The sequence below is a fragment of the Rhinatrema bivittatum genome, chromosome 5 (genome assembly GCF_901001135.1).
Source record: "Rhinatrema bivittatum chromosome 5, aRhiBiv1.1, whole genome shotgun sequence".
Classification (NCBI taxonomy): Eukaryota; Metazoa; Chordata; class Amphibia; order Gymnophiona; family Rhinatrematidae; genus Rhinatrema; species Rhinatrema bivittatum.
This window is the reverse complement of record NC_042619.1, coordinates 225,739,891-225,752,202: the sequence shown is the minus strand read 5'-3', so window position 1 is coordinate 225,752,202 and position 12,312 is coordinate 225,739,891. Positions and strand designations below refer to the sequence as shown.

Here is a 12,312-nt window from a genome sequence, read left to right as displayed (position 1 = left end):
GGGACCTCTAGAAGCAGGTGCAGGTGCAGGAGATAGCTGAGTAGCTGCCTCAGCAGCAGCAGGGCTCCCTCCTGTTGCGGGCCTCGGATCTCCATCCATATGTTCAAGAATGGTTCACTGTTGTGCAGTGTACTGGGGAGAATCTCTTTGGAGATAGGGTGAGGGACACGGTGGTCCAGTTGTGGGATCACCATGACGTCTTCCAACAGCTCTCTGGACCCATCCTCCTCATCCAGGAGGTTGGCGAGATGGGGCAGAGGAAGTCTGTGCCAGAGGAGGTACTATCCTTTGCCTCCTCGCTCCCGTCAACAAAATGTGAGCTGCCTACGGCTGCCCCAGGCAGCAGAGAGCTCCCAAGCCCCTGCTGCTGACGTCTGTCAACTCCCAGGACAAGGTTTTGACTGGATCGGAGGGAGCATAAGCCAGTTTGCCTGTACCCAAGATCCTGGATCAGGGGCAGTCTAAGGTTCTTTGTGAACCGGTGGCCCAGTGTAACCTCAGACCAGTAGCTTCTGTCCATCGTCTGTCAGGGGAACCATTGGGTGTCCCACCAAATTGCCGTCCATGCCTATTTTGGGGGCTGGTAGCGCATCAGAAAGTACTGCTTGGAGAGCTCTCTGCCCTCTTAATGGCTAGGGCGGTCGAGCCTGTTCCACCAAGGCAGAGAGGGCGCATCAGAAAGTACTGCTTGGAGAGCTCTCTGCCCTCTTAATGGCTAGGGTGGTCGAGCCTGTTCCACCAAGGCAGAGAGGGTGAGGATTCTACTCCAGGTATTTCCTGATTCCAAATAGAACAGGATGACTCCATCCCACCCTTAGAACTAAGGGCCTTGAACAAGTTTCTAAAAAAAAAAAAAGAAAAGTTTAAGATGATTTCCCTGTGCACCTTGATCCCCCTTCTGCAAGCGAGGACTGGCTTTACTCCTTCAAACTACAGGACCCGTACACTCATGTTGAGATCTTCCCAGGTCACAGGGTATATTTCCAATTTGTGGTGGGGAAACAGCACTTCCAGTACAGAGTATTGCCATTTGGGTTAGCATCAGCCCCCACATGTGTTCACAAAATGCCTGGCTGTGGTGGTGGTGCACCCTTCGTAGGCTGGGAGTGCATGTCTTCCCCTATCTGGACGATTGGCTGGTCAGGAGCACATCTCAGCCAGGGAGCATTTGTTCCATAAGCTTGAACATCCAGGTTTTGGAGTCACTAGGGTTCATCATCAAGTCTCATCTTAGTCCGTCACCTCATTTGTACTTTATAGGAATCCTGCTGGACATGGTTCAGGCAAAAGCCTTCCTGCCTCGTTCACAGGCCGCCACCCTAGCGTCCCATTGCGGCACGGATCCAGTGGAACCAGAAGGTGTCAGTGCAGCACATGTTGAGGTTGTTGGGCCACTTGGCTGCACATGTCTACTGGACACCCTCATGTCTACTGGACACCCTCATGTCTCATGTCTACTGGACACCCTCATGTCTCATGTCTCATGTCTACTGGACATGTCTCATGTCTACTGGACACCCTCATGTCTACTGGACACCCTCAAAGCCCTGGGTTTCAATCAAATCGTCTCCGAACCCACACACAAAGCGGGCCACACACTCGACCTAATCTTCGTGAACTCTAAAATAACCATTGCCACCCCCCCTGTAATCACCCCAGTACCCTGGTCCGACCATTTCCTCATCAATGCAACCCTTGAAACCAAATCCCACACACCTTCCACACAAAAACACCATAAAACTATCTCCTTCCGTAAACACTGTAGTACGGAAGAGATCAACCTAGCTTTCGACAAAATATCCAACAATATCGATCTCACCAACCCAGACACTGCTCTCCACTCCTGGAACAATCTCACAACGACCATAGCCAACAAGATATGCCCCATCATCCACAAAGAAATACCCATTGCACAATGTGAGAAAAGAAAACCTTGGTTCTCCACCAATTTAAAAACAATGAAACAAGAACTAAGAGCTAAAGAACGCGCCTGGCGCAAACAACCATCCACTACACTTAAAGCTACGTACAACAATACCTTGCACGCATACCGTCATGCAATTACCCAAGCCAAGCGTGATTTCCACGCAGCTAAGATCCATGACTACCAATTTAATGCAACTGCCTTATTCACATACGTATCAGAACTCACCGACCAAAACACACCTACCCTCAACGAAACCATCTCCAACAAAAGATGCGAAGAACTAGCTCTCTACTTCAAAAACAAAGTCGACAATATCCTACTTCGCTTCCCAGCCAACATCACCCCCCTCACCCCCATCCCTAATGACAAAAAGATCACCCTTAGAGAATTTGACCTCACCACCAACATAGAAGTAGAAGCTATCCTAAAAAAGATGAAACCTGCCACACACCCCTCAGACACCATTCCCTCAAAAACCCTTCTCTCTATTACCCCCGCCATCACCAAACCTATTAAGGACCTAATCAACTGCTCCATTACCGCAGGTAGTGTCCCAAACCCACTCAAACTGGCCATAGTTAAGCCCCTCCTGAAGAAATCCACCCTTGACCCCACAGACCCGGCCAATTACCGCCCGATTTCCAATCTTCCTTTCTTATCCAAAGTCCTAGAGAGGGTTATTAACAAACAACTGACGGACTTTTTAGAAGACCACAATGTCCTCCACACTAAACAGTTCGGTTTTCGTAAAGCCCGAAGCACCGAAACCCTACTACTGGCCATGACAGACACCATACTCAAAGGTATGGATCACGGAAACTCGTACCTCCTCGCCCTACTAGACATCTCAGCTGCCTATGATACAGTCAACCATCAAATACTAATGGCCCGCCTAGCAGAAATAGGCATCGCAGGTACAGCTCTATCATGGCTCTCCTCCTACCTTACAAACAGAGAATACGTAGTAAAAATCGACAAGCACGAATCCTCACGCATACCTATCACGCAAGGTGTACCCCAAGGCTCATCCCTATCCTCCCACCCTCTTTAATATTTACCTCCTACCCCTATGCCACCTCCTCTCCGACCTAGGCCTGAATTTCTTCCTATATGCAGATGATGTGCAGATTCTCATACCGTTTCAAGAATCCATAAGCGAATCCTTGCAACGATGGGAATCCTGCCTCACCACCATAAGCGCCTTGTTATCTGAACTCCATCTAGCTTTAAACACTTCTAAACAGAATTACTTATCATCTCCAACCAACCTGAACGTTTCACTCTCCCCATGCAACAGAACACTCCTCAAAATACTACCACAACCCTATCACAGACCCAGTCTGTAAGAGACCTGGGCGTTTTCATAGATCAGCACCTAAGTTTTAAACCCCACATCAAAACCCTACTTAAGGGGGGTTTCTATAAACTTAACATCCTAAAAAACTCAAACCCCTCCTCCACACCAATGATTTCCGCACAGTCATACAGACCACCATGCTCACAAAATTAGACTATTGCAACTCCCTGCTACTAGGACTCCCCGCCACCACCATCAAACCCCTTCAGATTCTACAAAACTCCATGGCCAGAATCATAACCGGTACGCGCAAAAGAGACCACATCACCCCCATACTAAAGGACCTACATTGGTTGCCCATCTCCTTCCGCTCACAATACAAAACCCTCACCATCCTTCACAACACCCTACATAAACACAACCACACCTGGCTCGATGAAATGCCTCATTACCGCTCCTCCAACCGCCCCCACAAGAACAACCCATACAGGTACTCTCCACATCCCATCCCTCAAAACAGCACACTCAACTCATACCAGAGGGAGAGCCTTCTCTGTCGCCGGCCCCACCCTCTGGAACTCCCTCCCCACCCTCCTACGCCAAGAGACATCCTTTCACAAATTTAAGAAAGGAGTCAAGACATGGCTTTTCCGACAGGCCTACCCCGACACTAATCAAATTTAACATCCCCTTTAGCCCCCTTGCTCTACCTTATACCCCTTGCTCCCCCCCTTTCCCAGGTCCTTCCTCTGAAGAAAACCTTTTACCCCATTGAATACCACCTACTTCAACTCTCCATAATCCTACCTAGTAGTAAGCGAGTCCATGTATATTAGCCAATCTGTACATGGTATCCCTCTTTTCTGCCTTTCTCTCCCCGTCACTTCTTCAAACAAGCCTTTTTCTCCCCCTCCTTTCCTTGTCCCACTTTCTCTACCCCGTTGTTCCTCAATCTATAACTTTCTTTTCCCTTACTTATCCCCCCTTTTTCCCACCCTTCCTACCTTCTACCACCTTACCCTCTCCCCCCCCTCGCCCTACCCCCCGGCCCCTACCCTTCTTACAACCTACACTCCTCGTTTTCCTTTAACATTATTTATTTTGTTGTATTTTGCTTTTGGTTTTTCTGTTTGTTGCTTCTCGTTTTAGTAACATCCTATTGTTTCAATGTCATACTGTTATATTGTTATATTGTTATACTGTATTTCCCAATTGAGTTCTATGTAAACCGGCATGATGTGTTTCACGAATGTCGGTAAATAAAAGTTAATAAATAAATAAATAAATAAATGTCTGTCACTCCCTTGGCATGTTTACACATGTGCAGAGCCCAATGGACCCTGAGGTGGCAGTGGCGCCAGTCACGCAGAGCCTCCAGGCTTGCATCTGAGTCACCCTGTTTCTTTGGGACTTTGTCCTGTTGGCAGGTACACTCCAATCTGGAACAGGGGTTCAGTTTCCGGAGTTGTCTTACACAAATTGTCATAATCAGGGATGCGTCCACCCTGGGCTAGGGAGCTCATGTAGAGGGACTCTGCAACCAGGTTGCAATGTGTTATGTCAACAAGCAGGGAGGTACGGGATTGTACCTCCTGTGTCAAGAAGTGGTCCAGATTTGGTCATGGGCCCTGTCCCACGGGATGGTGCTCAGGGCAACATATCTGGCAAGTATGGAGAATGTGGTAGTGGACAGACTGAGTCGTGCCTTCACATCTTCCGCCTCGGCGGGAGATCCATTGCGTCCCCCTGGAGCAGGAAGGTAACTCTGTTCTGCTCCTTATACGGAATGGACAGCAAACCAGCCTCAGACACCCTTGCCTGTCAATTGGGGCAAGGGCTTTGGTATGCATGCTCTCCAATTCTTATACTGGTGAAGACTCTCTTGAAGCTTTGTGAGAACAGAGAGACTATGATCCTCATAGCCCCTCATTGGCTGAGACAGGTCTGGTTTCCACTCCTATGGGACTTATCCATCCGATAACCGATCAGTCTGGGGACTTCCCCAGATCTCATCACGCAGGATCGAGGAAGGTTGCAGCATCTCAACCTCCAGTCCCTGTTGCTCACAGCCTGGATGTTGAGAGGTTAATCCTGCAACCACTCGATCTCTTAGAGGACGTGTCTTGGGTCCTAGTGGCTTGTAGAAAGTCCTACGGACTGAAGTGGAGGAGGTTTTCTGTGTAGTGTGAGCAGACGGCCCTAGATCCGTTCTCCTGCCCCCCACAAAAACTGCTTGATTTCCTTCTACACCTATTGGAGGTTGGTTTGAAAACTAACTCCGTTAGAGTTCATCTGAATGCAGTTGGCGCATATCACCATAGTGCAGATGATACACCCATCTCTGTACAGCCTATAGTTGTGCGTTTTGTGCGGGCCCTGCTTCAATTGAAGCCTCCCTTAAGGTCTCCCGCTGTGTCTTGGGACTTCAGTGTGGTACTAGCTCAGCTGATGAAAGCTGCTTTTGAGCTACTGTGCACCTGTGACCTGAAGTACCTGACCTGGAAGATCATATCTTAAGCGTACATAAGCTCCAGGTGTTATTTATTTATTTATTTATAACTTTTATATACCAAGGTTCAATTAACAATTAATTATCACTTCGGTTTACATTACAACCAGCAAACGACAACAATGACATAGTCTTGTCTTACATTGAACAAGGTGGAGAAACCTGGATAAACATAATTTGGGAGAAAACGGTGAAAGTGTTTTGAATTACATTGAACAGAGTGGAGATAAAACTTGTAAAAACAACCATATGTGAGAAGGTGAAGTGAAAGCGTGGTGAGATGTACTCGAAGGGTGAAAAAACCGGTATGGCGTGGTTGGTTAAAGGGGTGAGAAGGGGATGAAAATAGCGGCTTTGTTACCAATACTTAGGATACTTGAGGGAACGCTTAGGTCAGGACAGACAGGTGGGGCTGAGGAGGAAAAGAGTGGTTATGGGAAAGCTTGGCCAAACAGCAAAGTCTTAAGACTCTTCTTGAAGCTTGGCCAACAGCAAAGCTTGGTTATGGGAAAGCTTGGCCGTGTTAGTGACTTATCCACTTTATACTAGATTTTATCACAACAGGGTGGTCTTGCGCATGCACTCTTAAGTTCCTGCCTAAGGTGGTGAACGGACTTCCATCTTAACCAGACTATCGTCTTGCCAACTTTCTTTCCCAGGCCCCATTTTTAGCAAGGCGAATGAGCACTGCACAGTTTGGACTGCAAGCAAGCCTTAGCCTTCTATCTGTAGTAGACAGGAGTCCATAGACAGTCCACCCAACATTTTATTTCTTTTGATAGAAATAGTTTGAGAGTTGCTGTTGCCAAACAGACACTATCTAATTGGCTAGCAGATTGCATCTACTTCTGTTATGCCCAGGCGGGACTGCATCTTGAGGGTAGTGTCAAGGCTCATTCTGTCAGAGCCATGGCAGCATCATTGGCCCATTTACTGTAGAGATCTTACAAGGCTGTGACGTGGAGTTCTCTCCATACATTTGCATCTTACTATTGTCTGGATAGGGATGGCCAACGTGACAGTTTCGGCCAGACTGTCTTTCGGAATCTCTTTGAGATGTAGAACCCAACTGTCCCTGCCTAGGGCCCATCCCATCTTATAGGATATGCCCAGCAGTTCTGGAAACTTTGACAGAAATTTCCATGCCGGGCTCATCTGATGATGTCACCATATGTGAGGACTAACATCCTGCTGTCCTTGGAGAACACCAGTTAAAATTAAGCAACTCTGCTACACTGGTCCTTCTGGAGATATTTCAGCCCTAGGCAGGTGTGTGTATGCTATTAATTGCATCAGTAGGATGGGATCTTCTTAGTGTTTGGATAATTGCCAGGTTCTTGTGGCCTGGTTTGGCCTCTGTTGGAAACAGGATGCTGGGCTTGATGGACCCTTGGTCTGACCCAGCATGGCAATTTATGATGTTATGTATGTGTGTGTATATGTATGTATGTGTGTGTATATATATGTATATGTGTATATATAATTATGTATCTGCCTAGGGCTGAGATATAGATGTAGATATATCTATAGATATAGATAGAGATATAGCTTATATGGCTTTTTGGATTAGGGCAGTGACAACAAAAAAATAGTATCTCTAGTACTGTATTTTATAGTGGAGCTGCCCTGCACATGAGTTGTGATTCATAACTTTCTTTTCTTTAGTGTTATAAGTTAAATTATTTTTTTTTGCCTGGCAGTTTTCTCCTCCTTTTGGTCTTAAAGTGCAATCAAAACCAGTCTCTATTCGGCTACAGCACCATGAGCCTTTATTTTGAAACTACCCATGGATTTTTTTTCCCCTTTATTTCCCTGCCCACCTCACCTAGCTCAGTCGTTACCGCAATAATTCTCTGCATGGGGACCATACACAAGAGTGGGAACCCTGCAATTATTAGCCTGAAATCTGGCCACTAGGTATGGCTATTACACATTGATTGGGAAGCCCTCAAACTCTAGTTGGCCTGGTAAGCAGGAGACCTGATCAAACCCTAGCCACTGTGCTGGCCCTAAATCTAATACTTTTTATTGTATCATAGTAACTTTATTTTGTTTATCTAATTTTGCAGAATGGGCAGCAGATAATGGAAGAATCAATGGGAGAAGATGAGACAAATGATCAAAACGTAAGTATTTAATAATATTTTGTTACCTGCCCCTCCAAAAAAAAAAGTCTGGGGTGGTGTACATAAAACGTACATAAGATAAAATAGACATAAAGTTATGTTCCTGCAGATAAGAGTTCAATACAAAGGAGCACTGGAAAAGGTTACTGAAAAGCATCGCAAACAAAGTTTTCAACTGCTTTCTAAACAATAACTGTGTGAGATGTAGGGGTAGTGGTAAGTGTTCCAGAGAGAGAGTTGGACTGAAGATAGAAAAAAACATTCATGTGTTTCAGACAAGTGGGCTATTTTTGGAGAAGGGACATCTAGAAGAAATTTAGAGGATCGAAGTTTACGAACAGTAGTATGTATGTGTAAGGTAGATGTGAGCCATGGAGAGTTAACATTATGTAGCAGATTATGAATGACAGCAACCTTATGTTTATTATGAAAAGTGATTGATAAGCAGTGTAAATCTTTCAGGATAGGAGAAATATGGTTTCTAATTGGAGTCCTACTGAGTAGACGAGTGGCAGAGTTTTGAATAATTTGAGATCTTAAAGAATATGTAGGTAAACCAAAATACAAAGTTACAATAGTCTATTGCAGGAAAAATGTAAGTTTGAAGAGCAGAATGGAAACTTGTGGGATTCAGAATGGGTTTTAAATGGTGAAGCATTTTTAACTTGGAATTTCTAACAGATTTAATTTGAGAAATCATAGTGAACTTTGATCTAAGATGATACCAAGGTTATGGACAGTTTAGGAAAGAGATGTTGACACCTGCAAATTAAAAGGAATCTGGAATAGTGAATTTAGAATGATTACTCAGAACAATTGCTTCAGTCTTCTTCAGATTAAGAGAGAGTTTATTAGAAAGCCAAGATTTGATAGAGTTAAGGCAGAGAGTTGCAAATTGAAGGGTGGAAAACCAAATAGGGAAGAAGAACTGAATATTGTCTGCATATATTATATGTGACGCCCAGTTGAGAAAGTAAGTGACAGAGAGGTGTAAGATAGATGTTTAAAGCAGCAGAAAGGGCAGAACCTTGTAGGACACCAGAAGTGATTGGGCACCAGGATGAGGAGTAGTTAGTAAAATGAATATGTTGAGAGTGATTAGTTGTGTATGAGAGGAATCATGTGAAGACAGGACTACGTATTCCAATTTCTGAAAGATGGGAAAGGAGAACAGAATGATCCAAGGTATCAAAGGCTGAAGAGATATCAAGAAGGAGCAAAAGATAACAGGAACCAGAATTAAAGCCATTTTAAATAGTGTCAACAATAGAGATCGGTAGAGTCTCCATGCTCTGGAAAAAATTGAAATCCAAAATAGTATATTCAACAAGAATTTGGAAAGTTGCTTCAGTACAGAAGTTTCAATTATTTTTTGAAAGAAAAAGTAGGGAGGGGATTGGGCGATAATTGGAAAATGCAGAAACTTTGTGACAAAAGTAATTTTGTCATAATCAACAAAGTCTGTACATAAAGCCAAGTGTTGGAGCAGAGTGGCGGTTGACATGACATCAGAGCTGTGATAGTGGCAGCTATATTAGTCATTAACTTAATGTTTTTATTTTTCAACCCAAAACTGCCAACCGAAAGATTTTGTTGCTTGTTTCCTACCTGGATGACCAGATAAGGTGTAAAATATGACCTCTTCTCACAGGTAGGGCTATTGCAAAATTACAGGAGTTATATAAAAATTGAAGTTATTTTCAAAAGAGATATTCCAACCTCCTGCTTTTTATCTTCAGGGAGGACTTAGTCTGAAATTTAATTATAAATATATTTAACCTGCATAAAAAGTTTGTAACAAAATAGTAAACAAGTCAATTGCTGTAAAAATAAAAAAATTCATCGGCTTTCTAGAAAATAAAGTGCTTATTTGTAAAACTTCAGGTTCTCAGAAATGCAACATCAAACAAATATCAACATGATCTGTTGCATAAACAGAATATTCTGGATAACTGTAGACTGATTTTCATCTGTTGCTGTCAGCTAGTTTCCTTTGATTCATATCTCATAAGAGCGTCTTTATAACTTTGATAAATGTCTGATAAACTGTCAGTAAATGTGGTGTTGTGTGGTTAAAATATAATAGTATGTTATTTTCTGTAGAGAGCAAGATAATGTCAGTAGAAGCTACTTTTACAAATTTCACTTGCCCCAAAACAAAGCATCTCAAGGCATGACATGGCAAATTAGAACATAAAGTTATAGAAATTGAACATATGTCCCATAGATATGCACATTTTATGTTGAAATCATACCTTGGATATAATATAGATGAAGACAAATTCTTCCCTGTTTGTATATACCCAAAAAGATTTGCCTGTGTGTATACTCTTGACATATGTTTGACTTAACTTAGGTTTATACATGTGTTAATATACTTTGTGTTTTAGTGAGTGTATTGATGCAGCATATGCATACATAGAAATGTAGGCAAACAACTCTTAATTGTCTTTCTCAAAGAAACTGAGAAAAACATGCCAATTAAATGCAAAAACTGAGAATATGGGGTTTCTCCATGTGCTGATCTGTTAGCTTTAACAATACTTTGTTTAGATTCTACAGTTGTATACTTTATTTTTTTATATTTCTGTAATACTGTTTCAAAGGTTAATGCCATACTGTTTTGCAGCTGGTGTGTGCACTCTGTTTTGATATGCACTGGATGCTTTGAGCCAGCCAAGTCATTAATGAAACTACTGAATAATGCCAGGGCCAACCCCTGTGGAATCATACTTGATATAATTTAGCTCTGCACAAACTGCTGATAAGCTTTGATCTCAGTATTTTTAAAGTTCAGAAATAAAAGCAAGGGATATTTCTGGCATGGAAGAAAAATCAATTTCTTCTTTAGAAGCATAATGTAAAATTGACCTCATCTGAAAGGTAATTTAAAGCCTTTGAAGAAAGAATACTTAACTTAAAGTATTCTTACTGAGCACGTCTGGAAGTTGTTGAGACTTTAAACAATTGAGCTGTGACTAGCCATGGAACTAGGGATTTTGATTCTGTAGCTAAATACCATTGGAGGAGGGTTTTTTTGGGTTTGTTTTTAATAGCCCATCTTTTCAATCTCCTCAATTGGCAAATGTAAAAAATTGTGATGTCACAAACTTTTTAAATTGTCTTTTTTGGATGACAAAAGCTCATCCTTTACCTGATGCTTTAATTTCTTGTAGCTCCTAGAACAGCAGCTCCCTGTGCCCAATACCTTGTTTTCACCAAATCACCTGGAATTTAATATTGTAAAAAGCATAGACACATTTTAAAGCATTACTTTTGTTTTTGTCTGAAGAGGAAGTGCCAAATCATGCCTACAAGACATGGCATGGACACTGTTTTTAGGATAGAAAGTCCTTGGTATTCTTCCTAGTGACGTCACCTCACCAGGCCTCATGGTCATCAGCACACCAGTGCGTGCCTGTTAAGAGGTGTTTGCGTATCTTAAAGTTGAAAAAAGTGATGAAAGTTGGATAATGGGTTTTAGTTTGGAAACATAACTCTAAATTGTAACTCGAAACTCCTTAAGTTATAGACAATCCTGTAAGTGAATTTATCATTGATTTAACTGAGTTGATTATCTACAGAAGCAGTTTCTGGGGGAAATTGGCACTTGTTACTGCATGCTCCTTATTAGGAGTAGATTTTATTATTACTCTCCTACTTTTGCTTTATGATCTAAGGAAGATGTTCCATAAGGGGATGATCCCTGATTCTCAAGTTTTGAAGTAATGACCAAACCTAATATTCCTGGATAATTTAATATAGTTAGTTTGCTTATTATAATTTCCCTAAAGTCAAGGGGAATCTCTCTTCTTTCAAAACAAAAATATTTTTAAAAAGACAAAATATCCCATAGCTTTTTTTTTATGAGAAACATTCTTAACTAAAAGTGAAAACTTGTGATGGCTCTTTGGCAGTGCACAACAGTGCCATGTGGAAGATCTCTAGTTCAAGTCCTGGGTTGGGTCTTCCACTCCTTGGTTCAGCTGGCTGAAGGGAGAGGAGTTCATTGCTTGTGGGTGATGTCTAATGGCCGATTTTCCTAGCGAGTAGCCAGATAGACTCAGGACCAATGGGTATTGTGCTCTTCTGCTAACAGATGGGAGACTGAGTCAGATTTCAAGCTGACGTAATCCTGGGTACATATACCTCTGCACTGACCTCACTTCCTCAGTATCTATCAGTCTCCTAGCAGATGCGGACACTATACCACACACTAGAATAGTGTTAACAATTATAGCAAAGAAGAAAGAAATTTACCTTTAAGAAGATCGAGCCCCGCTCTCTTGCGGTGAAACCTAAGGGTCCCTCCCCCAGTTGAGAATTCCTGAGGTGATTTCCGATATCCCTCAGAGATGAGCCTTGGTCCGGTAGCTGGTTCCCGGCGTGGACTTAGCCCCCAGGGTGGCTGAAAGGCAGCGGGTGCAGGATTGAGCATGGCGGTGAAGGTATT

General features: G+C 42.9%; 1 protein-coding gene across 2 annotated transcripts in view; it reads left to right on the top strand.

Moving 5' to 3' along the window:
• RPS6KA3 (ribosomal protein S6 kinase A3) overlaps nt 1-12,312 on the top strand; it is a 334,699-nt gene that overhangs the window by 48,575 nt on the left and 273,812 nt on the right. For both annotated transcript variants that reach the window (XM_029603390.1, XM_029603389.1), the window contains exon 2: nt 7,803-7,859. In XM_029603390.1, the coding sequence (XP_029459250.1) occupies nt 7,803-7,859 (57 nt within the window). The remainder of the gene's footprint in view (nt 1-7,802; nt 7,860-12,312) is intronic.